Source organism: Takifugu flavidus, chromosome 7, assembly GCF_003711565.1.
Source record: "Takifugu flavidus isolate HTHZ2018 chromosome 7, ASM371156v2, whole genome shotgun sequence".
In the NCBI taxonomy this organism is placed as follows: Eukaryota; Metazoa; Chordata; class Actinopteri; order Tetraodontiformes; family Tetraodontidae; genus Takifugu; species Takifugu flavidus.
Window position 1 is genome coordinate 4330873 of NC_079526.1, and position 27499 is coordinate 4358371.

The 27499-nt window shown below is 48.8% G+C and overlaps 4 protein-coding genes across 7 annotated transcripts; 2 read left to right on the plus strand and 2 right to left on the minus strand.

The window, feature by feature from the left end:
- Positions 1-6: 6 nt before the first annotated feature.
- Positions 7-2152, minus strand: chst14 (carbohydrate (N-acetylgalactosamine 4-0) sulfotransferase 14). The gene is made up of 2 exons (XM_057038814.1): positions 1715-2152; positions 7-1257 (listed from the first exon to the last, which is right to left on the minus strand). The coding sequence occupies exons 1-2, from the start codon at positions 2012-2014 to the stop codon at positions 430-432; spliced, it is 1128 nt and encodes a 375-aa protein (XP_056894794.1). The 5' UTR covers positions 2015-2152; the 3' UTR covers positions 7-429.
- A 1415-nt stretch (positions 2153-3567) lies between these two features.
- Positions 3568-17773, plus strand: cracd (capping protein inhibiting regulator of actin dynamics). Of its 3 annotated transcripts, none has more exons than XM_057038796.1 (9): positions 3568-3842; positions 11502-11667; positions 12003-12135; positions 12215-12370; positions 12535-12747; positions 12927-15195; positions 15276-15466; positions 15552-15714; positions 16434-17773. In XM_057038796.1, the coding sequence occupies exons 3-9, from the start codon at positions 12094-12096 to the stop codon at positions 16592-16594; spliced, it is 3195 nt and encodes a 1064-aa protein (XP_056894776.1). In that variant the 5' UTR covers positions 3568-3842; positions 11502-11667; positions 12003-12093; the 3' UTR covers positions 16595-17773. The 3 variants fall into 3 exon arrangements, with proteins under 3 accessions (XP_056894776.1, XP_056894775.1, XP_056894774.1); XM_057038795.1 differs by lacking the exon at positions 3568-3842 and adding an exon at positions 6094-6413; XM_057038794.1 differs by lacking the exon at positions 3568-3842 and adding an exon at positions 8205-9694.
- aasdh (aminoadipate-semialdehyde dehydrogenase) lies at positions 17583-24808 on the minus strand. The gene is given in 15 exon segments (XM_057038799.1): positions 17583-18228; positions 18446-18577; positions 18651-18776; positions 19036-19199; positions 19290-19743; positions 19746-19961; positions 20042-20160; positions 20239-20506; positions 20867-21039; positions 21118-21224; positions 21302-21543; positions 21612-21804; positions 22288-22583; positions 23862-23982; positions 24094-24808. Coding segments are annotated over 15 exon segments (3261 nt in total). The 5' UTR covers positions 24339-24808; the 3' UTR covers positions 17583-17823.
- si:dkeyp-117h8.4 (uncharacterized protein LOC572032 homolog) lies at positions 23902-27499 on the plus strand. Of its 2 annotated transcripts, none has more exons than XM_057038809.1 (8): positions 23902-23985; positions 25252-25321; positions 25405-25460; positions 25548-25581; positions 25663-25688; positions 25767-25851; positions 25926-27164; positions 27271-27499. In XM_057038809.1, the coding sequence occupies exons 1-8, from the start codon at positions 23980-23982 to the stop codon at positions 27288-27290; spliced, it is 1536 nt and encodes a 511-aa protein (XP_056894789.1). In that variant the 5' UTR covers positions 23902-23979; the 3' UTR covers positions 27291-27499. The 2 variants fall into 2 exon arrangements, with proteins under 2 accessions (XP_056894789.1, XP_056894788.1); XM_057038808.1 differs by lacking the exon at positions 23902-23985 and adding an exon at positions 24950-25127.

Sequence of the window (27499 nt, forward strand, 5' to 3'; positions counted from 1 at the left end):
TCCATGTTCATTTAAAAAGAACCCAAAACTGGTTTTATTATAAAATTATGGAGGACAATGTCTGTTACCACCAGCTTGAATCAAACTGAGCAGCTCTGTGAGTACACAGTGTGTGTTTTAGCCTGCTAAACCACTGAGTGCCCACTGACCCCAGTAACCCTCGACCTTCACCAAGGCAGATGAGAGGAAACCAGAAAAACACAACATGACCTGGCACACGTATGTACAAATTGTATCCTGAAGTTTACTGTAACAGTGCACGTTTGTTTTTGTCTGCAGCTGATTTCAAGCTTTAGTGGTTTGAAAACGACGTCTCAAGTAAAAGAACCTCTTAACATTTTCTCCAAAAGATTGTCCGTTGGCTAAAAATAGACCAGTAGAAATGATTCACTATACACAATAATCTTAAAACTATCAAACATTGCACAGTTAATGCCGGCAGTGCTCAGTGGTTGTGTTGGGGAGAGGGTAGGCGAAGAGGGAGAAGTCTAAAATGTACTTGGGCAGGAGTTCCCTCAGCAGCTTCTGCGGGAGGCTGCACAGGTAATAATGTAACGTCTCTGTGGTGACCGGCTTGTACCAAGTCTGCCTCTCCGGGAAGTGGACGTGAGGAGGCGCCCCGACGCGCTGCAGCACGAACTCGGCGTCGCTTTCCAGATGCTCGTGGGAGCCGATGAAGTCGTAGTTGACGGCGCAGGGCTGGCACAGGTTGTACATGGGCATCCAGTGCTCGTTCATGCGCTCCGCGTCCTCGTCCAGCAAATAACGCACGAACTCTGCGAACGTCACGTCGTCCCCCGCTACAGACGCGTCCTTGGAGAGGCCTTTTCTGTACCGCTTGACGATCTCCACGCCGTACTTCTTCTGGTAGGACTGGATCTCTCCGAACTTGTTCCTGTAGGCCGACAGCAGGCGCTCCGCGGGCTCCCGCACGAACATGAACTTGAAGTAATGTTTGAGGCGGTAGCGGATCTCCTCGGGCTTCAGGGAGGACAGGAACAGCAGGTCGTTGTGGTGATTCATCTTGACGCTGACGTCCACGTTCTCCAGAGCTCCGCTCAGGACCTTCAGGACCCGCTTCCAGTTGGAGCAGGCCACTTTGGGGATGTAGCAGTAGAGGAAGCGGTACTGGTCGTTCACCAGGATGTGCTGCAGCAGCGTCTTCCTCTGCAGAGGGCTCAGGGACCACACGCTGTGGGGCATGTTCTTCTGGCCGCACACCGTCCGGATGGTCCGGTTACGGATCTCGTGGAGGATCTGAACGAACAACAAGTGCACTGAAGACGTGTGGACATTCACAAAGATGAGGATTTTCACACAGCAGCAACATTGACACACATTTACAGGTAAACAAACAATAACTCCTGATTTCAGTGAGCGTGCGTCATTAGTTGGCAAAATTGGGAAAGACTGAGTGTCCTACTATATTAGCCAACACGGTTGCTGTCAAACCGACCAAACGGAATCCGATTGACACGAGTAACCGATTCTGAAGAAGAGTCTGACTTGTTCAAGTGAAAAAAGACGCTGGGGAAGTGAAAGCGTTACTAAATGGTGTTTATAATTAGAATCTGAGCAGTGGCATACATAGTTAATGGCACGTTTATTACCAAACTCTTGAAAGTAATCAGGAAATTTGCTGACTCCGTTGGATCTTTTCCACAGCATTAAAAAAAAACACCCTCAAGGCATCAGAACCACCACCCAGTTGTACCTGAGAGTCCACGTCCACGTCCAAGCGGTCCCGACCGTATTTCCCAGCCTGGCCCCTCAAGTCCAGCCGCCTGCCGCTGCCCCGGGGTGAAGGAGTCTCCATACTGTTCAGCATTCCTTTCTCAATCATGAGCAACAGGCCTCCGGATGCTACGATCACCAGGAACGTTAGCACCGACGGCAGCACGGCGGAGCTGCGGCGGACGGAGCCCGAGTTCACCGCTGCCCTGAAGTTTACAACCGAGCCGCTGCGCATTCCAGCCGTCTTTTTCAGCCCGTACTCCTGCCTTCGGGGAACCATGGTGCGACCCTCCAACGAGCTGTTAGCTTTTTTAACACTTCACTGCTAACTACATAAAGAAAAAACAGTTACCTACCACGTACCCATAGTTGGCTTCAGCGGAGCGTCAAGTGTCTCGGGGGAAAGGGAACCGCTTCCGGGTTGCCTTTCAAAATAAAACATTTCATGACCTGTTTTGGGGGGGTGGGGGGGAGAGTATCTCCAGTATAATCGGAGAAAATATTCTTTTCTTATTTGGTATATATATAAGTTTGCCTGTGCTCCATATGGATAACTTTTCAAAGAATTTAATTTAAACTGGAAAATGTAGAAGGTGGCGGGTAAACGTCCGGTTTAAACTTTCAAAATAAAGTTCGCAATCTTTTTCTAGTCAAAAATAAGATTTGCGTGTTCAGTTGTGTTCATTTTGACATGCGAGACAAAAGCATCTGCAATTGTCTCTACGCTGCTTCATTTGGGGACTTTAATCAAAATTCAGACTTTTTAATAGTGTAATTTTACGGAAGGAAATCAGTTTTTTGTGTTGTTCCAACAGATGCAAATCTAACGAACCACATGTTTCAGGCACGTTTAATTCAGTCCTCCAAATTCATATTTTAATATTTGTTGTAGGTTATTGACTTTTTGTAAATGTATGTAGATATGTGCGAATCTTGGAGGGTTTTATTGACGTTTAAATCATATAATTCCGTTTCTCTAATTTAAATTAAACTTCAATATAAGGCGAGGAACTGTTCAGAGATCCTTGGGAGTCACACCAGCTCATGTTCTCTGTGGAGCAACGGCTTGACTCACACACCATCAAAACACCGATGAGCTCATCAGCTTTTATCACAATCCAGTGCAAAATCGAGGAAACCTTTTGTCTGTTACACTGGTGAGATATTTACACTTTTGCAGCCTTTTCTGTGCAGCCTCCAAGTCTCCTTTTGGATAAGATGATGAGTTTAAAACACAGGAAATAGCATATGTGTGTTTATTATCCATTTGAGGGACATATTGAGCTAAATATAGTAAACAGGAAGCTTATTTAGATGAGGTTTTAAAGCCTCTTACTATAAATTTAGAAAGATTGACATGTATCTTAAAAACACGGTTGTTTATGGGGGGGGGGGGGGCATGCTTAGACTCTCCTCATAATCTGAAATATGATTTGTTGTGCTTTTAATGCTAATGTGCTGAAAAGTGCCAGTTAATATTAGAAGCCCGGACAAGATTTGTGGAGATTATCCTCGGGGCATTCATGGCCACATCTTAAAACTGACATTAATTCAGATGAAAATCATATTTTTGATCCTGTTAAGATGCCCGCACTTTTACTACACGGAGCATGACTGACAGAGCCATTTTAAAACTCTGTCGTCTTGTAAGAACAGTATAAATGCAAATAAACCTGGTAGAACACTGGGATGCACCGAAAATATACAGTAAAGCAGCGATTGAATGTGCTTCATTCTGTTAAGAAATTATGTCAGGATTAAGCTGCATCTCACGCGCACCGAGGGTTATAAATAGGCAGTAAAGCAGACGCAAACATCCCAGTAGGATTATATTTCCTTTACTGGGGACGGTGGTGGCGTGTCCAGCTCCTCTCCCTCTGTTCTGACCTTCCATCACCGTCCCCGCGTCGCGCTCGCATGCGGCCGCCGCTCGCCTCTCTCTCCCGGCCACACCCTCCCGTCTCCATCTCGCACGCGTGCAGCTGTGCGGGGTAGACGGTGCGTGCGTCTCCCCTGTCGAGCACCCGCAGCATCAGCAACACAAAAGGGGCCGGAGGCAGCGCACGTCGGCGCCGATCGTCGGGAAGGAACCAGCGGAAACAAAGGCGGTGGGTTTCGGTCCCTTTTCCTCCACATCGTTCTGTCATTGTTCTTCTTTTTGGATGATCGTTGTCGTCTCACCGACGCTGATGACCTTGTCATCGTATCCCACCTCTCATTCCTCACTCCCATCTCCATCCCTCGCAGGTGTGTGCGCGTTCATCGTGAGGCGGCTGTGTGCGGTGCGCCAACGCCGCCGCCACCGCACCGAAATGCTATTAAATGGAACGTTTAAATAAGAGAGAGCTAAAACGATGCCGGGCGCTGTGTGCGCTTCATTCTGCGACGGCGTGTGACAGAAGCGAAGGGCCGGATTCTTTGTTCTCTGCGCGCCTTTTGGGTTCTTCAATTAATGGACCGTAATCCCGGTGCGGCCGCATCCGCCGATCTGCCATTTACGGTTACGCACGGACCGGTGCCGCCGGTCCCGACACTGCGGTGCTCCGCGTTAATAGCAGACGGCAAACAATAGGAGGCTGGAAATGACAGCACGGCTGGAGGCTCCTGTGAAGGCCATGTGCTGTGGGCCCTCATGCGGGAGGAAAAACCGAGTTCTTGTCTAAATCCGTGCGGTGCTGGTGTTGGCGTGTGCTAACGTGTTCAGGCTGGGAGAATAGACTCAAGCTAGCCAGGGATGACTTCAGATGCTGCCGGTGTGGGACGTGTGATGCTGGGGGGGAGTAAACTGGTGCTGCTGTCCACTCCATCCCCGTATTTCAAGGTGGAAGTCTTCATTGCTGTCACTTTTTAGAGCTTTCTCAGCTCCTGAAGCGTGGATCCTCTCACCCCCCCTCCTCTGAGTGACACAGCAAGCATCTTTTCAGACGTGCCTGTGTTGGTCAGCAGTGCCACGCCGCGTCAGTCTCTCTTTGAGTCATTTATCACCCCTTCGACCTCAAAACAGCAACTGTAGGTTTGTATTTTACTGCTACGGAGAGGCCGGCGATGGTGTCATTGTTCTTCCGCCTGTATTTGTAGCAACAGCCGGGGACGCACAACGCTGCAGCTAATTTTATTTGTCCATTCAGCGGTTTGTTTCCTCCTCTTATCTGGACTTCTTGCAGAAAGAACTGAAGTGGCAGCGCTCCTACGAGGCAAACTTGTCCCCTCTCATTGCAGTGCTGCATTTTAGCAGCCAGCTAAGCTTATTTCAGAGCAGAAAACTGTAATTATAGACGTGATGTCACATCGGGTCTGGTCTAATTATGCAGCAGGATGCTGATGCTGATGAACCCAGAAACTCAGGAACAATCTCTGCTCACTGGGATGTTTTTTATTCAGTAGCTCAAAGACGGTGAACATGTTCAGGGGTTGGTGTGCAGCATGTGGAGAGCATTGAGTACTACAGCGTCAACGACTTCGTGCTTGATCTCAGCCTCTCCACGCTCGAAGCGGCTTCCCTCTGTGTCTGTGTGGGCCTGCTGCTCCTCCTTTGCTGGGGGGTCGAGGAGCCTGCTTCTGAACTCAGCTCAGCCCGACAGCTGTCTGTGTTTGAAGCGTTCCGCCGCTAATATGCCAGTACAACACTTAGCATTAGCATATTCCTGCAGCGTGGTGCTGCCAAAAGTGTGTGTGTGTGTGTGTGTGTGTGTGTGTGTGTGTCTGTGTCTGTGTGTGTTGGGGCGAGTCTTAGGCCTCTTTCCCACTGGTAACTGCTGTATTTAACCTCTCTCCTGGTTTAACCAGCCAAGCTTATGTGAGGAGACGTTCCAGTCGGAACAAAATGTGAAAAACTGTGAAGTCCCGTCCATCACGAGCTATCAGCTTTTAGCATTTTATGCTAAACCGATAAACCCCACCAGTTAAGGAGCTCAGCAGGGCGACTCATGACAGGCTGATGCTTTTCACGTTTTGCAGCAGTGCCAAACTTGAGTAGGAATAAAATGACATCACCTTTCACTCAATGATGGATTATGACAGGCAGCCATTTTTTCCCCCTTTTGACCCGTCACCAGAGCCAGATCAGACCAGGACGACCATAAAGTCAAATATTCGGGACATTATTGTTTTTCGGCTGCTGTTGGCCTGCCGGGCTGCTGCACCTCTGACCAGAGCTCCTCCACACTGTAGCGCGCATCTCTCTGCAACATAACGGAGCAGTTTAATCACACGTGTGTGTGTGTATGTGATTACTGTGAAGCCATAATGAAAGTCTTTGTAGGCATGGGGCGGCTGAGAGGGTGAATGCCACTCTGTTCTCCTGCACTGGCTATCTGAGGAGGGAGAAACAAAGTGCGACTTTGTGCCTCCTCGGCGCAGCCGCGCTAATAGACACAGAACGGCCGTCTCTGCCCGCTCAGAGATCCCCTCTGACACTCCTTCTCCTCCTCCTGTCCGACTGTACGTCCGTGAACCCGCACTGAGGGCCATGTTCTCCTCCAGGGGACAGGGCTCCCCCTCAGAGCACTAGTCCCATTTTTGTCAGCACGGGAGGGGTGTCGAAGGAAGGACGCGCACAAACACGGGGCCAGTGTGTCTGACACCTGACTCCAGGTAGTGCCCTATATCCACGGCGACAGCAGGCAGGTGGAACGGCCACACACTCACAGAACCCTCACACACACAGCGGCTGCCAGACGGTAAGAAGGCCTTTTTAAAAAATTCCGGAAACATTCAGGGAGCACAGTGAAGGTCCAAGATGCGCGTGTGCTGTCTTTGTGGATGTTTTTCTATCTGAGAATTTGGCATCTCTTTATATTTGCGGACGATTTCCCCATTTCGTGAATTCAGAGTTTTTGAAATGTTTTTGGTACATTTGACCGATATCACACAGGTGGCGGTGTTTACGTCCGAGACGCGGCGGCTCAGGTAAAACCACTTTTCCGCCTCAGCGCCGTCAGCTGATCATCGGCTAATGTGGAAAATATAAAGAGGGTCATGTGATACAGGTTGTGCGTAAATAGTCTCTTGTTTCTTCACATGCTCGCTGGAAAGCAGGCAAATACCAGGAGCAGCTTACAGAATAAAGTGTGAGCAGAGCAGAGCGTGAATATTATGTAATCCACAAAGGTTGTGTTTGCTGCAGCCTCAGAGACTGGATTATACCCGGTCCAGTAACGCCTGAGCCGCTGTTTGTCCTGAGCTGCGGCTCCAAGTGTGGCAGCTATCAAGCTGATTATTGTGAAATATTTGGAGGAGGTTGAGGCTCCCCAGAGGGGGATTCCAGCCTTTTATGACCCCCAGAAGAGAAGAGTATCTAAACTGGTATTAGTGCTTGTATGGTGCGTGAGGAAATATCCCCCCTGTGAATATTAGCATGCTAATATGAGGAAGCACAAGCTCTGTTAGCATGGGCAAAACCATCCTGGTCATGTGACCTGGAGATGAAATGTACCTGCACAGGTGTTCTAACTTAATTCAAATAAGTTCAATGGGGGGGGGGGGGGGGGGGCAGAGGCATTGGACTTAATAACAGGACACCAAATCCCACAAAAGAACGAAAAGCAAAAGCTTTTGTTTTCTTCTTTGGCCTTTTCTCAGATCTGTTAAACTGCTCCACTGGTTCCCCCGTTGCTATTTTGCGAGCTGCGGGCTGCTGTTGACCTCATCGATCGCGTCCCGCTCCCTGATCGGCCTGAGCAATGATGGATCTGTATAGATTGTTTAAATGGCCAGAGTGATGTGCAGGATGATGCAGAGATGGTGATCCTGACATCTCTGTGCACGTGGGCTCCAAATTGGGGACAAAAACAAAAGTTCACTTATTTTTAAGGGTGTAGTTGATGGAAAGCCCTGATAGACAGACACGTGCATGTTAGTAGCTCGTAGCTGTGATGTCAATGTAAACTTAGGTTTTAAAGGCATTTGGTGCAGAAAAACCACTAAATAAGGGTAAAAAATGGGGAAAAGATGCATTTTAAAATGAGAATTACGGTGCAATAGTCAGGGGCTATTAAGACTTTCTGCTTCACACTGATTCCACTTTATTGCAATCGACATTTTGAACTCTTTATTAACTTTTTTTTTTTTAAATTAAGGCCGGAGTTATTAATGAAGGCCTTATACACATAAATACCAGGAATATTATTAAAAGGAATATAATGTAAATAATTACTAATTCTCACTAGGACAGCCAGGATCAAGACGGTCTTTATAAGCCACTAAAAACAGCAGTAAAATAATTGCCCCTGCTGACCCTCTGATACCCCATTAGTAGCCCTCTTTGATATCGACCCCAGCAAAGACAGCTGAGGGAACGACTGTATCTCAGTAGTTTTGTCGATACAACGATGGTTTTCATGACCCCCCCCCCCCCCCCACACACACACACACACACACGTTGCTATGGATACTGGGGAGAGGGCTTAAATTTCGCAGGACCTTAGAGGACGCAGCTGGGGTCGGGGCTCGGGGGGGAGGGGCCTCAGTAATGGCGGGCAGTGATTGTCAGAACAGATTTGTCATCCCGTCGCCTGAGAAGTCCCGTCCTTCTACCTCTGCCGGGTCCCGTGTCTTGTTCCCAAGCGCCACCGTTTGCCCCAGAGCCAGACAGAAGCTGTTCTCAACCCTGTCTGCACCCCCCCCCCCCCCCCCCAACGGCAGCAGCGGAAGTGTTCAGCAGGGTAGAACAACAAGCGCTGTGCCAAGGCGCAGAGCGACGTTCCCTCGGGTTTTGCTGCTGTGGTGCGGCGCTCCCATAGGTGAACTGTCTGCTTTGTCGGCGAGCCATCGCCACCTTGCGTGATCGCCGGCGTCAGACGATGCTGAGCAGAACGGCCCGGCTCTCTCCCTCCCCCGAGCGCCGTGTCGCGGCCCCGCCGCGTCCTTGTCAACGTGGCTGCTCCTCATGCTGCTTCTGTCGTCTCATCACAAAGCTGCCGCCCAAATCTGTTCATCCGCAGCATCGCGGCAACAAACATGGAACACCAACAACGTCCACGCCAGTGACCTTAGTTACTATAGCAACACTACAGGTCAAACACGATAGTGTCACATTCTTTATAATAGAAGCATTTTGAGGATTGAGGATGTTCGTCACTGGAAATGAACAAGTTATTTTAGAGCTACATTTCAATTCCTGCTGTTCAATTAACTTTGGTGTGATTCAATTGAACTGATGTTTATTTACAACCAATCAAAGATGCTATTCTTATTTTAAAGTGGGAATTGTTTTATTTACCACAGTGGCAACATAAATGCTCATAATTTTAATATACAAAAGAAACTCCACAAAAGGCTCTCTCACTCGCTCTCTCTCTCTCTCTCTATCACACACACACACACACACACACTTGTGACATGCTTGTTTTCTCCTTGTTCTGTCCCCGATGGAGTCAGACAGCACAAAGACGCTTTTTTTGTGGTTTGGGAGGAGGAAGAGACATTTCTGAGCGTGTCGGCCCCGTCCGGCCGCGGCGTGCTGAGCCTCCTGCGGGCAGACGGACGCTCTCTGTCTCCCTCTCAGCGCTGTCTCACCTTTACCAACCCGGGTCCCTGTGGTTTTGAGCTACGCACATTTCCGCAGTGAAAAACAATAATAATGAAATCAAAACTGCGACGCTGCGGTTTGCTGCTTCCTGTCAGCTTCATGTCAGCTTCATGTCAGGGATGTAAACAAGAGTTGCTGTGGTTTTTGTGTTGTCTGTAGAACTCTCAATATTAGACTGAGAAAAGGGTGCAGGTAAGTTTTGGCACCGTTTCCTGCTTCTTCCCTCCTACTGAGCGTCCATTTTGCTTCTGAAAGCAGTGAAAGTTTTTGGGAGCCCCAGGACAACCGGCACTGGCTACAATCCTCAAAGAAAACTACTATAAATACTTTTTCTTTCATCGCAGCTGAGGTATGCAGTGACCATGGCAACAGACGCCACACGCCCCGAGTATGACACGTGTTTAGAGGTTACTCAATCCAAAGGAGGCCCAGGTAAAGGGGATGTTCCAAAACGAGTGCTTTTAGTGACATCCCAAAGAGACGGTGTAGCAACAGAGGTCACCTGATGATGTGTCTATTGTTGCTCCGTCTCTTTAGGGAGTGGTGGTGGGTTTGCTGTGCTGTGTACACGGTTTCCTCTTCTTCTGTAACCTAAATTCTATGCAAAAAGGCTTATTGGTTAATATTATGTATGTTCCAGTATCGTGTTAATGGCTTGGTAATAACACCAGAGTGGATCCCTCCCTCTCACCACACTACGATCCCGTCAATAAGGTTGCGAACTCTACATCGACACAACACATATAGCGTTCTATACTGTAGAAGCCACAGAAAGGGGGTCGCCATTGAGTAAAAAAAAAAAAAAATCATTACTAACAGTGCCAGCTGTTGACGCTAAGCTAACAGCTGTCAGCTGAAGCTCCGAACGCTTCAGAGACGATGTTGCACGAAAATGTCCTCAACCATGAAACTGACACAAGTCAATGATGCCGACTGGGATTTATTTAAGAGTAAAGTCCCATTGTCTTTCCTATATTCCTGAATATTTTATATTTTATAGCAAAGGCAGAACTCAGAGCCCCCCTCACTGCTGCGAGCTACAGAGTAAATGGTCTGAGGTCTCACACTCCACACACTCCACCAGAGAGATACTGGAGACAAAAAGGCCTTTCTTGTTTCATGCATGGATGTGCAGTCACGCCTGTGGCAGTGCATTATGGGATTTGTACCAGAGCAGAAATGCTGCTGATGCCAGAGGAGCAGCACATCCGCATCCCATCACTCATTGTTGACGCACAGACCGCTGACCTAATGTAAACACAAACATCCCAACTATGAAAAGAAAAAAAAAAAACTAGAGAGAAGAATTCTGAGTGCTGAGAACTATCAGGCATATTCAGTGTAGAGGTCAGTTTTATACTGTAAACACGGAGCCCGAGTGGTGGAATTAGCTGATGGTTTAATTTCCCATGATTCCTCTGGTGTTGTGAGCAGCATCCAGAGAGAAATCCCACACCAGTTGCTACTTATAGCTCTGAAAGGGACACCCGCGGAGGCCTGAGAACACCAGCGTGCCCGGCGGTGTAGAGTGGCCTCGTAGCTCTGTAACCTCAGCCCCTCAGTTCAGCCCCGCACGTTACACCAACAGCAGGGCTGCAGATGCCGACACCAACCCAGCGCCCATTCCGACTGCGGCCTCGTTTCGAATTTTGAACGAAAACACACGTCCCGAGCAACAAAACGCAGATTTTTCCAGCATCGGTTACGGCTTCGTTTTCCTTTTTTTTGAGGAGGTCCTGAACAGAAAGTGTGTTTACGAGATTCTAAACAGGATGGAGAGTTAAATAAATGTCCTAATGAGCTCATTTAAAGCGACCACAGGAAACAGCTGGCATGCTTCAACCACGCTGCTTCTGTTTTTTTAATTTGCGGTTCAGTTGTCAACAAGTGTGTATTTTTGGCTGCATGTTGCTCTTTTGTCCCAACGTGATGAGGAGGGGACTCTCTGCTTGGCCGGGGGTCTCTTCCCCCAGTCCTACTCATGCATTTGCTTCTTTTCCGCTCTTTTCTGTGTCACATGGGTGTTCTGGTTTTCCTGTGTTGTTCAACTTTCCGACTTCCTGCGAATCCAGCGAGGATCCATGAACGTGCACTCCCTCCATTCATGGCCATTCGGTGTCTATAAAAACACGCCCACGTGCACAGTCCTGCTCATCATTACGCGCAGGAGCAGCAGATAAGGATGGACAAGCTGATTGCCTGCAGCTGTGGATGTCATCTATTCGATTTTTTTCAACAGACAGAAGGCGGCAGGGCAAATTCCAGCCCTTCAGACGACTCTTCGGGAGGAAGAAGAAGGAGAGGGAGGTGAAGGGGGAGCTTGATGGACTAACGGCGAGCTTTTCCACCGTGGAAGCGTGTGCTGGGGTTGTCTCTGACGATGACGGGTCCGACCCAAATCTGAGGTGATAATGTTGGACAAAGGCTTTGGTTGGCACGTTGAAAGTGCAGCTCTCATTTTATATTGTTTTATTACCGCTGAGAAGAGCCACACGGGGCTTATCAGATAAACTGCCTGTGGGTAGATTATCTTTTGTCAAATTCATAACGACACCCAGAAAAGTTACTTGAGCTTTCTAAAAGGGTGGTTGCTCTGCTTAAAGATGCAATCTCTGATGTTTTACGCGCCCTTCCTCATTCGTTTTGTGGACGTGTGAAATGATTTTGACACTGCCTTCGCAAAAAAAAAGAATGAATGGCACTTAGTGCACGTCACAACATTGCTGCCTTTCTTCTGCAGGCAGTTGAATCCCATCGGATCTCGAGCCCTCTCACACGACAGCATCTTTATACCCGAGGAGTCGGCCAAAGAGCCACATCTGGATCACAGCATGTCCCAGGAAAACGTCTCGGATAAAGTCCGAAATCTGCAGGTGAGACTTGCGTTCTGGTCGCCCGTCGGTTTCCTGTCTGAACTCTGCAGAGGTGAACTTTCACTTCTTTCATGAACAGAAGCAGATAGCGCAGGGCATAAAGTTTGGCCAGAGGCCCCCCTCTCTGAGGAAAAGTGAAGAAGACGAAGGAAGTACGGATGAGGATGAGGCGCCACAGAGCCCATTGAAGGTTTTGGCCCAAGTGGAACCTGAACCATCCAATACAGAGTCGAAGGTAAGAGATTAGAAAACCGAGCCCACCACCAGAGAGCAGGTTGTTTTAATGACGTCTCATGCGATTCAACCCCCTACGCAATCGAATTGAAGATTTGTATTTCAGCTCAATGCAGAAGTTGTTGAAAATGAAGACTTTGCTGTATTAACTGTGGTTTAAAACAGGTCTATGGGACTCAACAAGTGGAACCGCACAGCACCCCCGTCAAATCCCCCAGGACCAAATGCGCTCTTCCCCCCACTGGCACGATCGAGTCTATCAATCTGGACGCCCTTCCACAGTCCGCCCCTCGCTTAGACAACGCCGCTGCCAAGCACAAGCTCTCCGTCAAGCCCAAAAACCAGCGGATTTCCCGCAAGCACCGGCGCTTCACGCAGGTGAGCCATGGCAACCAGATAAGTGGAGTTGTCAAGTGCCATCATCACTCCATTAGAAGGGCTTGTGGAAGGTCAATGGTTTTGTTAAATCACATAAAGAACGCACTTAAAAAAATGTGTGAATCAGAGCAAATGTCTTTAAAAAGCTCATGTTAAACATAATCTCATTGTGTTCTCAGGACCTGCAGGAAGTCTCTACTCCTGGAACAGTGCAGGAGGACTTTGAGGCGGCTGGGTTCTCCTCTAATGAGCAGCGCAGAGCATCTGCTGACGAGTGCCTGGAAAGCTTGAAGAAGCAGAGGGTCCAAGAAGAGGAGAGACAGAATATGAGGAGGAAGAGGGAGGAGGAAAAGAGGCTTAAACAGGAAGAGGAGCAGAGAAAGAGGGTGGAAGAGGAGCTCAGGCTACGCGAGCTTGAGGAGGAGCGTTGCCGTAAGAAACTCCAGGAAGAGGCAGACAGGAGGAGGGAGGAAGAAGAGCGAAAGCTCAGGGAGAATGAAGAAAGGAGGCAGCAAGAGGAGGAGGAAAAGAGGAGGATAAAAGAGGAGGAGGTGCGCCGACAGAGAGAGGAAGACGAAAAGAGGCGATTTGAAGAACAGAGGAGGAAAGAGGAGGAAGAGAGAAGGAAGAGAGAAGAAGAAGAGGAAGCGAGGAGGCAGCAGGAGCTTGAGGCCGCAAGAAAGAGGAAGCTAAAAGAAGAGGAAGAAAGGAAGAGAAAAGAGGAGGCACAAAGGTTGAAGGAGCTTGAACAGAAAAAAGAGGCAGAGGAGAGGATGAGAAAGGAGGAGGAAGAGCAGAGGAGGCTGTCCATAAAGGAGGCTGATGAGATCTCAGATCCACAGGAGAGGAAGAGAAGGGCCGAGGAGCTGCGATGGAAGGAGATGGAGGAGAGGCAGAGGCCCTTCTCTTTCAAAGTGTCTTCAGGAGAAAAGCAGATTTTGTTCCAAAAGGTGAACCTGAGTCCTGTTACACCCTCTCCGGGCACCTCTGGAGCTGCAGCTGAACAAAGAGAGAGCATTAAAGCTTCCTATTCCGAAGGCCCAGATTCCCCCAACCTGCCAACATCTCCATACGTGCCCCACACAGCCATCCTCGTGACCGGCGCCCAGCTGTGTGGGACAGCCGTCCATCTAGACCAGATCAAAGACTCCGCCTGCAAGTCTCTGCTGGGTGTGGGAGAGGACCGAAAAGCCCAAGGAACACCACCGGCCAAGATCAAGACCTCGCCAGACCGAAAATCTGGCAAAACCAAATCTCTGACTGAAGCGTCCTTCTCCACAGACCCATCCGGTTCAGCCGTCTTGGCAGAATGGGCCAGCATCAGATCAAAGATATTCAAAGGAGTGGAAGAGGGCAAATATGATGAGTACCCCGACCCCAGTAAGAATCCACCACAGCCTGGCAGTGAAGACCCGCCTGCATTCTCCCACGTGAACCTCCGGAAGACCATGTCGGCCAGCGCCAAGTTCTCCATCACCCCTGCAAAAAAGAAGTTTGGAGATTCCAACAGGAACTCCGACCTGCTTGGCGCAGATGAAGGTGAGGCGGGAGAAGATGCTCCTCCATTTGAGAGTCCGACCTCAGCTTCTTCTCCGGCTTCCGCCATGAAACCACTGAACAGGACAAGCAAGACGGTGCGCATCCAAGAACGAGGCTCAGAGGAGTGCATGTTTGCCAAAGACCTCCCGTCTTTCCTCGTTCCCAGCCATGGCGCCAAGCCTGAGGGTGTGGAGTTAAAGGGCAGAACTCTGAGTGAGACAGAAGCCTCGAACAGTGGAGGAGAGGAAAACACTCAAGGCCTTGATCCCGAGGACAACCCCTCGCCCTTTGGTATAAAGCTGAGGAGGACCAACTATTCCCTCCGTTTCCATAGCGAACAGTCCACTGAAAAAAGAAAGAAGCGCTACAGTGCCGGCGACAGCTTTGATGGCGTCCCTTCGCCTCTCACCCCCATTGAGCCGGACGCTGACCTTCCCTCTTCCTTTTCCAACAAATCGCCTCGAACTTCTCCCCAGAAAGAAGGCGCTGGCAAGTATCTACCTGCGTCTGCCTCCCCCGCCGTCCCCAGAGCAAAACCTGGGAAGCCTTCCAGTCCCGTGACGCACAGCGACGGAGAAAAGAGTCTTTCCAAATCGCTGCTCTACAACAGACCCGCCACCTCACCCAAGCCGGTCGGAGCACTCCCGACTCCTCCCCCGTCGCCGCTGCCTAAGGTGGCGCACGGGCCCTCTAGTGGCGCTGCACTCCAGAGGACGTCCGCAGCAGAATCGTCCAGCCAGCGGCAGCAGGACAGGAGCAAGGAACCCTCAGCGGTGGAACATCCACACCGAAGCGGCCACGGCCAAGTCCAACTGGAGGAGGAGCCAAAAGAGAAGAGATCCTTCTTCCCCTCCATTAACATCCCCTGGAGAGAGAAGGTGGACAGGAAGACAGAGCTCATCAGGAGAGGTCGGTAAACTCAAAGACCACATTTGTGTGATTAAACCATAAGTGTTCAGTTATTCATGTTCCTTTGTGCTTGGCTGCAGAAAAACCATCACTCCAGAGCAGACACTCACTGGACAGTTCCAGAGTCCAGGAGAAGGACAAGGAAACGGGGCCTTTGTGGATCACACTGGCCCTGCAGAAGCAGAAGGGCTTCAGGGAGCAACAGCAGAGTCGAGACGAGCGCCGCAGCCAAAGAGAAGCCAAACTGGCTGAAAAACAAACCAGAGACAGCGTATGCACGTTTTTACAAAGTCCCTCCCAAATCTCGCAATTTGCGACGTTCCTCCTCCTCATTAAAGCCCAAATCCCTTCGGCAGGTTCCTCTGATGAGCCCTACGGACAGTAAAGGATGTGGAAGCACCAGCCCTTCTTCCAAACCTCAGACACCAGACGAGCCCAAGAGGCCCGACAGCCTCCTGGGAAGATTTGAGCGCAGAGAACAAATGAAGAAAGCCAACACTCTGCCCAGCTCTGTCACAGGTACACACACACGCACACACACACGCACACACACACACACACACACACACACACACACACACTGTAGGTCTGAGAAGACCAGGGGGCTCAGAACCTTCCATATTAGTTAGAAGCAGAAATGGAAAACAACTCCTTAAACTACCAATAGGAGGGAGTTCCTCACTCTCGTTACGGTGAATGATTTTATTGTGACAATGTAAAAAGTGCACGTTAAGGGCACGCACAGTTTTTGTGAGAGTCCACGAATCAATCCCTAAATGTTTTACTGCCTTTAGATCTGGACTCTGGACCACTTCAAATGTTTTGGACAGTTTAATAAGGCTGTTATCATGCAGACTTCATATAAATAAGTAAATAATTAATAATTAAAGTGTTTTGCACGTTACAGTAAAATAATGTTGTGTGCTGGGTGCGCCTCAGCTCAGTGTAGTTATGGAGAGTGATTCAGGTTTGCCATGATTTTCTCTCCCCTTTAATCACTGCAGAGCTGAGATTTTTCAATGAGCTGTTTATTTACAAAAAAGTCACAAATATAGTCTTATTATATCTTTGGGTGATTGTTGAGATCCAAAAAGTCATTCCGGCATCGTTTTTCCCCACCTGAGAGCTATAATGGCTTCATTCAAACCAGACGAGTGAAGTGAAGCGAGACAGCCGAACGAGGTCGAGCCCTCATCGACGGGGAATTTCATGTCTGCCTCATGTTCTTGTCGTTCCAGTTGAGATCGCCGACTCTACCCCGTCCCCTCCTGCTGTCAAGGACATGTCGAAGCGCTTCCCATCCAGCGACTCTCCGCAGGTGTCCACGGAGCCCGCCTGGCTGGCCCTGGCCAAGCGAAAGGCCAAAGCCTGGAGTGACTGTCCTCAGATCATCAAATAACCCCCCACTCAACCGCCCCTCCCCGAAACTCCCCTAATAAGCATCCATGCACTCTGACTCGTACTCTTATCACATTAAAGTGCGCTTCACAACTCAAATATCCTGAATCACCTGCACAGGTAAATGAAAACGACTGTTGCGCATGCACACGTGCACTATACACAGTAATTATAGTCCTATAATTACTTGAGTATAGTACTATTTAAATGAACCACAAAGAGCCACAAAGGAGCCAATCACGACCGGGCGGGCCATTGCAACAGCCCATCGCATTTTTTTTTTGTTCAAGCCAACTGTGTCATCGTGGTTGTAAATAAATCATTTCTCCAACACAGTCAACAAACAATTCAGTCTTTGGAGGTTAAACTGTGCCGCGCGACAGTGCTCCACCAACAGGGGGCGACTGTCCAAATCGTGCTTTAAGGGCTAACGTCACACTGAGTGCAGCTGATGGAGTATTCCAGACAGTATTCCTGACTCTGCCTGCTTCCCTTGTACGGAGAAACCGCATCCACCCAAACCCTGGATCTCCTCTGAGCCTTGTTTATCGCGTACAAACGAAGTCCTCCTGCTCCAAACGCCTATACAGCTTATGCCGGGACAGCCGGGAAAGAGGATTTGGGCTGTTTTCTTATCCACCAGTGAACAAAACAAATAACCAGATCACACCTTAACACAGCACTTAAAACCACAAGTGTTACTGGGCATTTGCAGTGAGCTCCACGTTACTCTCACCGCTGTACGACAGTATGATTCTGACTTTTCTCTGCTAACAGACTTCTGCTTGCTGTAACATATTTTTGTAGTTGTCCACCTGTTACACACCTGTGTTTGTAGGCCTGCACCATCACTTCCTTGTAAATGTGATAACAATGTATTCCCTCTTTAAAAAGAAAGACAAAAAATAAATCCCACCACTTATTCAATGATGTACGTATGAAAGTATGAACGGTTTGAAAGTCAAAGGAGCTTCGAGCGGAAGGAGTCATTTGTCATTTCGTCTTTTGGACGTCGGTCGTGCACAACAGTGTAGCGTACGCAGTGTTACATGTAATGGAGGAAAATGTTTGGTATTATTTGCACTTTTTGTTCCTACTTAGAGGAATTACTGAGAAGGTTCTTAAAGATATACAAAATGTTATGAAAATGTAAATTAAATACTGATGTCTGAACTGAAAAGAGTCATTATTTTCATTCTGACGCGTACAAAAGTTTTTCAAAAAAGCCTTTTATCCTTCAGGGAGTTCATCTTTGACAGTCAGATTTAAACAATACACAAAGTCGTTGCGGCAGCCGACCACGAGAGAGCGTCCCCACACCACTGGCGATGAAAACAGCTCCCCAGTTAGGGTTAAAGAGGCCAGCATGCGCCCGTCCCGTCCGTCCAGGACCCACACCGTCCCGTCTGTGGACGCCAGGCCCACCAGGGTTCCCCACCTGCCCGCCGCTGAGCCGTCAAACACGCAAGGGCTGGAGAAAACCTTCCCTGTGGTCCGGAAGCTCCAGGCCAGAGAGCCGTCAGCGCAGTTCAGACAGTACAAGGAGCCGTCGTGTGACCCGCACAGAACCTGCCGGAGGTCCGGCGTGACACACGGCGAGGAAAACACAGGCCCGTTTGTTAGAAACTCCCACATCTGCATGGAAATAGAAATAATACAGAAAAACAGAATATATATTTTTGGCCTCCTATTCTCAAAATCAGTGACTTAATCTCAACACTCACAACTAATACTAATGATATCAACAGTAAGTTAACACCCTTTTGCATTGTTATCTTGAAATGGAGTTAAAAAAAAATCCCTTATCTTTACTCTAATTGGACAAAACATTCTCCCCTCTCCTGCTGCTCACCGGTTTTCCCGCGCTGTTGAGACAGCAGATGTTTCCATCCACAGAGCCGATCAGAACATGACCCGTGGCGCCGTTTGGTGAGGAGAAGAACGGGACGTCCCTGCTGTGCGACCACAGGACCTCGCCGCTTTCCTGGGATGGAACGAGTCAGAGGATTCCCGAGTAAACAAAGCAGTTTACCAGTTAGGAGTTTTTGTTAACTCACAGGGTTGAGACAGAGAAGGTGACCCCCCAGCGAAGCCACGTAAAGCTGCCTGAGCGAAGTCTGCAGGTAAGGGGATGAATACACAGCTCCGCCCCCGCAGTGCCGCCTCCAAACACACTGTTCAACCTAGAAACAGAGGCCATTGGACACTGTCCAGTCACCGTGGGTGGGGAAAAAGCCCTCTACTTCCTGTATTGCTCAATTTTGTTGTTGACCACTGAATATATCATGAATGGTTTCATAACCCGATGTAACCCGTCACTATGACGTCTAGAAAGATTTGCACGGACTGAGAGAACAGCCGATTTGATGATTGACTACAAAAGTAGTTTGGCTTTTATTGTGATGACACGCATTAGATATGGAAATCTGGGCTTTTTCTCACCTCTGGGTTCAGGCCGTAAACGGTGCCGTCATGTGACCCCACTATAACCAGACCTGTGACGGGATCCACTGCAGGGCTGCTCTTCACGGCATCGCCAGTCTTAAAAATCCACCGTGTCTCTCCAGTTACGGTACACAAGAAATACACACAGCCGTCGTAGCAACCTGGGACAAACCAAACAGGTCTTCATCACACTCGTAATGTGGTCTTAGATCATATAAGATCCAGCGTTAGATCTTACAGGAGGAACTAACCTACGACCACGAGGCTGCCGCAGCGAGACACGGCGGCAGAGGCCTCGATTCTGCCCCCCAGCACTCGCTCCCACACGAGGCTGCCGCTGATCAGGTCCAAGGCCTGGATCCTGTGGGAGTGGGAGCCAATGATCACGGTAGTTTTGCCCTCAGCGGGACACTGGTCTGTCCGGTATCGCAGCAGGAGCACCGGGGAGGCATCCACACATCTCCCAGTGTCTGAGGACCAGCTCAAACTGAGGTCCAGAACATCTTTTTCACTGGACTTCTGTTTCAGTGCATCATCTGGGACGCTTGTCTCTGGAATGTTAATATCCACCACCTCACCAGCTCTTCTTAGGACCTTCACAGCCCAAGTCTCCTCTGCTGCCTTGGACTCTTTACGCTCTTTCTTCGTCGGCGCCGCATTGGGAAGGTCCGTGTGGCGTTTTGCCACCCCACTGGGCGACAGCGGCCTGTTCCGGGGGTGGCCGTTTGAGCCGTTCTCGTAACATGGCTCAGGACGTCGGAGAAGGTTCCGTCGAGTATGATCTCCAGAAGCTCTGGGGATGCTTCTCCCGCAGCTGCGAGGATGTCTTCATGCAGGTGCAGCGCCTTGAGAGAGTCTCCTCCACTCAACAGGAAGTTGGAGTCCTCGTCGATGGTCACATCTTTGGGCAGGCCAAGAGCTTCCTGTCCATGCACAGCTAGCTTTGTAAAAAGAGTGTGATACACATACATCCTCACAATTATCTTATATTTGTTTTGTTTACCTGCCAGAGGAACTGCACCGTTTGCCTGAGTTTGCTGTCATCACTTGATGAAGGACACATTCCTAAACGCTTTCTCTGACCCTGGTATCGCTTCACGAGGGCCCCCATGTCTACTTTGCCTGCGACCACGCGCCAACCGTTAGGAGGACTGAAGTAGGGAACCGACGCCCCTCTGCTACAGCGTGTCTGCTACTCACCATGAGGAGTGAGGGGTAACGCTGGGACCAGCAGCAGCGCGTCGGGGACGCTGTACGACGGCAGCAGCAAAGACAGCTGGTTTAAGACGAGCCTGCGAAGGTCGCCGTCTGTCTGCTGCTCCGTCGGGGTGGCCAGCCCGGGGTGGTCGCTCTGCTGCTGCTGCTGCTGCACGGGCTGGTTTCTGGAAGGCACAACAAAGGCAAGCAATCGGAAGCCTTCTTGCAGAGCCACAGCGCAGGCCTCCACCTGAGGCAGACGCAGCATGAGCTGGGGGAACACAGATACAGGTTAGCTTCAGGAAAACAAAGAAAAACTTTGACTTCTTGGTATAAAAATAAAAGGTTGTGCCCGTTTTCAACATGCAAGCCTCCCTACTCAAGATGCGCAAACAACGTCATTCACACCCCCTGAACTGCGTCCTGCAGCGCCACCTTCAGTGAATTGCACAAACTGCAGCACGTGCGTTTCCGAACCAGCTTAACAAAAAACTTCCACAGAGACAGAAATGCAAAAACTAAGAGGAAGTGTGTTGATTCACATGGCTGCTGTCATGAACTGCTGTTAGCGATGTGTTGTACCTGTGTGAAATGTGCACGGTAGAGAAAAAAAAGCAGGAAAGAAGCTCACTTGCTGCACGCTGTCCAAGTTGACCCGTTTTCCATGGCGTTTGATGAGCCGATCCCTACGTCCCAGGTACTGGAGCCTTTCACTGTTGACGTTCACCCAGTCTCCAGTGGCTCTCATTGTCCCGGGACCAATCGCCTCCTCCTTGTCCAGGAGGCACACTCTCTCTTCTCCACCTGCACAGATGATTGTAAGGTGCACGTGTTTGGAACTGCATCAGTGTGTGTGAGTGTGTGTAAGTATTACTACATCACCTATGAAGACCTGTCCTTCACCCTCTGTAACAACGCCGCCCTGATCGTCTCTCACCTCCACGATTGTGTCCATCAGAGGAGCACCCAGGGGCACAAAGGACTCCGTGCTGAGAGACAGGACATGTCAAAGGACGTCACGCTGACTGCAGCCTGTTTTAACACTCTGGTTTAATCGCGCGCTCACTGCTCGGTTGACTGCAGCACCGACTCTGGTATTTTGTGACAGCAGGCCCAGCAGGACACTTCTGTTATTCCATAGATGTTGTAAATGCTTGTTTTGTTGTGCTCGTCCCTCCAGCTCCTCAGCAGGGCTGGGGGAGGACAGGCCTCTCCCCCAAGAGCCAACACTCGCAGTGAGGAGGCAGACGACAGCACTTCCTCCTTTAGGATATGATGCCCGAAGCGGAGGAGCAGCGTTGGAGTGACCTATGGAAACAGGAAAAGGTTAAAGTGGTCGGCAGGACTCTCGTAAAGGACTCTATGAGCACATTTACCTGCATGACAGTTGTATTGTGACGTCTGAACAGCAGCCGGGCCAGCTGCCCGGGCCTTTTCTTGAACACGGAGGGGACCACAAGCAGCCGAGCACCAGATGATAAAGCCAGGAACATATCCACCACAGAGGGGTCAAAGGTTAGAGGGGAGGCAAGGAACACCACGTCATCTGCGGTCACCTGAAACAAAGATCTGCACCAAGAAAGGTTTAGGTTTCTGATTAACAAGTGGGAAAATAGCTAAAAATGTTGGAAGCATTCAGCTTTTTTCTTATTTTTGTTATTACGGGATCATCTGCAGACATGTTTGGCATTAAGATGCAGAAGACACATAAACAACATCTGTCCTGTATCACTGCACAGAAAAAATGACATCATAGGTGACAGATTTAAGGTGCTTTTTGGTTAATGTCCCTTTTCTGCTACATATGCTTTAAACACAATCATATGTTTATATATTTCATCCATTAGAGATTAGTTTGTAGAATAAAAAACACAAATTCTGAAACTTTTTCACAGACACTGTCCCGTTTTTCTTGTTTTAATTGTTGTGCTGCATTTAAGGGGAAAAAAGCAACAATCTGGGTATCTTTAAATGTCACACTAAGATTAATAAACAGCACCGAGTTAAAAAGTTAAGGCAACATATCAATGTTCAACAGCAATAAACACCAACCTCAGGTGAACTATGTTGGGAAGTATGCACTTGTGTGGCACTCTCACGATCTTCGGACGGCCAGTTGTCCCAGAAGTGTGTAGCACGTAGGCCAGGTCTCTGCGTCCCTCCTCTATTAACCTTTTAGCGGCAACGCTTCCGCCAGCGCCATCTGCTGCCTGCACTCCATCTTCTTCTGCTTGTCCTTCGTGCTCAGCGGCTTGCCGGGGCCTGATTAGTACCATGGTAAGTTGGAACTTTGGCAACACTGTGCAAACCTCCACAGACATGTGATCTACAAGGGACGCCTGGAAGCGCTGGAGCAGAGGAGGAAAAGAAAGGGAGATGTGAAGATGGTAAAATAACAAATTATTATCTATGGAGGTCACCTGAAGTGGAAACATTTCAAATATAGTATCTGTGTCTGAATTTAAAACCTGTGTTAACATCGGCTTGACAAGTTGTGTAACTCACAGCAATAGTGGCATTATTGAATGAATGTAATGGAAGAAGAGGATCATTTGATTATCTTGTCAGTGTTTGATTTCATTAACACCTCTTTCTTCTGTCTGCTTGTGCCACTCTGTAGCTAGCTACAGGTAGTGACCCCACAATTGCGCAATGACCCCCAGAGTTCAATGCCTACAACAAACTATTTTGCATTTATGATAGATGCATTTATTCTACTCTTTTTGTCCCTGCCTTAACTCCCCAGCCCTACTCCTAGTTTACACCAATCTATGTTTTTTCCCTTCCCCTATGGTCTTCAGCGGTCTCAAATGGCTGAAAGTATACAAGGTCATAATTGTGGATCACAATCTCTCGGTGTGGGCAGGTTTTTCCTCATTTCACATCTGAGTGCCGACGGCACGGTGGTGTGGTGGTTAGCAGTGTGGCCTCACAGCAAGAAGGCCCTGGGTTCGATCCCCGGTTGGGATTGATTGGGGACTTTCTGTGTGGAGTTTGCATGTTCTCCCTGTGCCTGCGTGGGTTCTCTCCGGGTACTCCGGCTTCCTCCCACAGTCCAAAGACATGCATGATTGGGGATTAGGCTAATTGGAAACTCTAAATTGCCCGTAGGTGTGCGTGTGAGAGAGAATGGTTGTTTGTCTATATGTGTCAGCCCTGCGATTGACTGGCGTCCAGTCCAGGGTGTACCCTGCCTCCGCCCATTGTGCTGGGATAGGCTCCAGTCCCCCCGCGACCCTCAGTGGAGGAACAAGCGGTAGAAAGTGAGAGAGTGAGTGAGGTCTGAGTGCCTGGCCACGTCTCTTCAGTGACAGTGTATGTGGATGTCTGGGCTCTCCCTGAGAAATAGGGTGAGAGGAACTCAAGTGGAACCAGTTGAGCTGGCTTGGGCATCGGGTTAGTGTGGGTTTCCACTGACATCTCACAGGAAGGTTCAGACCATGCTGGCCGCATGTCCCTGCTAGCTTAGAAACAACTCAGCAGCCCCCAACCATAACTGGGCCTTCCTGCTTAGGCTACTGCCCCATGATCTGACTCCGGATAAGGGGAAGATCACTGGATGATGGATGAGGTGCAAATTTCTGATGTGTTGGTTTTCATATGACAATTACAAAAGGCTAATAAACCTGCAGGAGGTCTGTCTTCACAGCACAGTACTTGAGGCCACACTGGTTCATGACTCTGGCGGAGAGCAATCCTGGAGCTTCTGGGTCCAATGGGACATAAGCGGCTGGAGACGCCAGTATGCTGGTAAACCAAACGAACATATTATCCTTTTGCAATGTACATGCTCATGGGAGTATCTCACTGACACGATGTGCTCAAACAAGTGGCGAAAGACACATTTTTACAACTCACCCCAGAATCCAGACAGGTATGAACAGATCATCATTGCAATACAGTCCAATTACACCGCAATTGGGAGAGCAATTCTTTCGTAGAATACGAGACAGTTCACTGGAGAGTTGAACTAGATCGGAGTAAAACAGTGTTACCGGACAGGCCGACGCAGAACCGTCGTCATATATCACAGCTACCCGGTCCGAGTGAACAGAGGCAGCCGCGACTACGAGCTCTTGCAATGTCCGACTCCGAGCAGCCATATCTACGCGATGTTCATGGGCGTCTCGGGCACACTATCTTGCTACTAAATTTGAGGAACCAAGAACTGATATTTTAGTTAATTTATTGTTTGAATCAAGCACGTGTTTTTGTTGACACGATGGAAACTACATAATCATAATAAAACGATATTTGTCGCAGGAATGTGACGTTTCACAAAGAACGCCTGTCAACTCAAGGCCATTTCACGTCCTTCTGTAAAACTCGGAGACATAAGCGTCTAATATTTTTAAACGTTACTGTTACTACTTATGAAATGGAAACACGTTTGCCTCATACAGATCACATTACAGATCTTAATCAGACAGTTTTCGGACCACACTTAAGAAATTTGGACGTTTACTTTTGTTTGGATTTCAACCTTTTGTAGTTCTATGATATTAGACGCGATATTAACTGATCTGAGAAGCTAAATACTTACAGGTTATTTCCATCAAAATATTTACTCGTTTCAATTAAGTCAGTTTAAACGAAGGCTAATATATGTCGAACATTTTTTAAGATCACTCAGATTCCAACGCCTCCTGCAGATATCCTGATATCCTATGACCACGAAGGCACCATTTCGCTGTCCAATCAGTGGTCTTCATTTTGTGTCGAAAATAATTTGAATTTACAGCACCTCTTTTAGTTCAGGCGGCTTAATAATATCACTGTACGGCCACGTCGTCAGGAAATATTTTGATGGCAAGATGAAGTTGTGTTTGGACGATAAACTTGGTGTGAACTTACATAACTACAAAGGGGCACTGGATCGAATCATAGAGAAGGTTTGTTAATGAGGCCGTCGGGAAGCAGCTGCTAGCAGACGCCGTAGCTAACTTTGCGTAGAGCTAAATGTAATGATATAATAGTGATTAAAATGTGATTTTAAAAAATATATATTTTCAACAGTATTCAAAGCTAGCAAAGCAACATGGAGACGAAGCAATAGAGGTGGATCTCAGCAGCACAACGCCTAAAAGTAAGTTAACAACAATGAACGTATTCCCATACCTACAAGTGCCCTAAGATCTGCTTCATTTGTTCCATTTCTCCGCCCTGAAGCTCTGAAACGTTACATGAGCGTGTCAGAAGTCAAGCTGAAGCAGATGGAAGCGCAGGTTTGTTTGCTTGAAACATGTGTAGCGACGTTACAGCTATGAAAAAGCCTTTAACAAACATTTTAATTGAGCGCAATGTCCCCTCAGAGCTCGACAGATGTGAGGGATGAGTCCTCGAGAGGTAAGCATCTCTAGAACCAGAGAGACCTACAAAATGTTTAAACCCACTCGTTTATTCATCTCTTTATAATATCTGTCGCAGCTCATGACTTTACTGGCGACTCTCAGGTAAATCAAATATACTCTTTTCACGGAATTTCACTGACTGAAGATTGTGATCTAATGTGAACGGTGAATTTTTAACAGTTGGACTCTTTGCATCAAGATGATGGTGAATGTGATGATTCAAACATTTCTTCAACCCAATTTTCTTTGGAGGAGGAAGGGGAGGGTGAGAACAAAAAATGGCAGTAGTCGAACCCTTTAGACACAACAAAGTGATTAATTTCTTATTTTGCTCCACAGGAATGATAAGAATTGACACATCACAGTTGCCTCAGTGGTCCGTTTCCATGGTGGATTTCCAGCCTGAGGACCAAGACAAAGAATTGGAAATTTCACTGAGAAGCAACGCCTCTTTGATGGAGCTGTACCCCAGCATGATCACTCGGTTAGAGCAGGCCTGGCTTCGGCATAATATGTCCGAGGCGGCTGATTCGGTGCTGAGGAGGTATCGAAAATGGCGGCACCAGTCACAGAAAAGCCATCTGAGCGATACCTTTGATGTCACGCTGAGACACTGCAGACCAACAGATATGGCCAGTGAGAGCAGCTTGGATGTCCATCTTCAGCCTCCTTTGCGAGCACAGCGACGGTCTCCTGGGAGAGGAAGAAGCCCGCAGAGGAAAACGCAGCAGTGGCCAGTTGTCATGGATTTTTCTGACAACTCCGGCCCCTTTGAACCCCAAAATTGTTCACCTGATGAGACCTTCGATGTGCCAGAGCAGGGGGAGCTGTCTTGTAGTTATTCTGTCAGCCCTCCCCGTCTGTATCCCACTGCAAAAAAGCTTTCTCTGCCTCACCCTGACAGAACTTACACCTACAGCTCCCCGGCCAGACACAGTCCCTTTCAAACTAGGAAGCCCAGTTCACCTCAGAGCGTTACCAGAAGCCCCAAAGTTTGTTTGCCTCAAGTCAAGTCTCCTGCAGCCCAGAGGCTGCTTTTCCCTCAGGAAGCCCCCCTGGACCAGGCGCAGCCCCTTTTGCCTCTGTCAGCCACAGCGACGGGTCACAACAGGCTCAGGCACCAACGTTCCTTCGACGCCTCTCTGCTGGACAACACCTACACCGCCAAGGATCTGGACAGAGACTTTATAAAGCTGTACCACAGGCTCGTGTGCCAGAGCAAGTCCCCGTTCTTCAAAAGATTTCCGTGCCGGGTTTGCGCCAAAAACCCTGACGCCATCAAGAACCGCTCTTCCTCCTCACTGGCTGCGCTCGCCCTGTCACCTCACCGCTCCCTTTTGAGGAAACGTGCTTGTGAAGAAAGCTTGGACAGCTCGCCAGGCAAGCGCTCCAGAGATCAGTCCTACACGTCCTCTCCGGGGTCCAAGCGCCACAGCATTGAAATGTTGAGGCGCCGTCTCTCTCTGGCAGAACCAGCGCAGCTGCGTGACGGCGTCTGCAAGAGCCTGACCAAAAAAAGCTTTCTCCCTCGCATCACCTCAGTCCCCACCGAGAGAACTCGGATGAGCCGTGAACCAGGTGAGCTTCTCTCGATGAGCTGCTGTTTGTTCCCCCATGTGATTAGAGCATTTCTGTGGCATTTTATCCCTTTTGTTCATTTTCATTTTCACCATCTCTTCAACAGGAGTTGGTGGTGACCACTGAGAGCAGTCGGCCTACAGGTCCTGGAATCTTGTCGGTTGCATTTGCTTGCCATAGCAACGGTGCCATGTGGAACAATGCGAGATCAGAGCGTTGTTACTAAACTGCTGCTGTGGTTGTGGGATTTTTATATTCACCTGTTGTACAGTACATTCTCAAATGGTATTTTAAATGTTTTTTAATGTCAATAAATTCACAAGTCTCCCAAACAA

Coding starts and splice junctions, on each gene's coding strand:
- si:dkeyp-117h8.4 (XM_057038808.1), top strand. CDS start 25,050: ATGAAGTTGTGTTTGGACGATAAACTTGGTGTGAACTTACATAACTAC. Junction 25,461..25,547: donor TGAAGCAGATGGAAGCGCAG/GTTTGTTTGCTT, acceptor ATGTCCCCTCAG/AGCTCGACAGATGTGAGGGA. Junction 25,852..25,925: donor TTTGGAGGAGGAAGGGGAGG/GTGAGAACAAAA, acceptor TTTGCTCCACAG/GAATGATAAGAATTGACACA.
- chst14 (XM_057038814.1), bottom strand. CDS start 2,014: ATGGTTCCCCGAAGGCAGGAGTACGGGCTGAAAAAGACGGCTGGAATG. Junction 1,258..1,714: donor ACGTGGACGTGGACTCTCAG/GTACAACTGGGT, acceptor TTGTTCGTTCAG/ATCCTCCACGAGATCCGTAA.
- cracd (XM_057038794.1), top strand. CDS start 9,625: ATGGCAACAGACGCCACACGCCCCGAGTATGACACGTGTTTAGAGGTT. Junction 9,695..11,501: donor TCAATCCAAAGGAGGCCCAG/GTAAAGGGGATG, acceptor TTTTTTCAACAG/ACAGAAGGCGGCAGGGCAAA. Junction 11,668..12,002: donor GGGTCCGACCCAAATCTGAG/GTGATAATGTTG, acceptor TTTCTTCTGCAG/GCAGTTGAATCCCATCGGAT.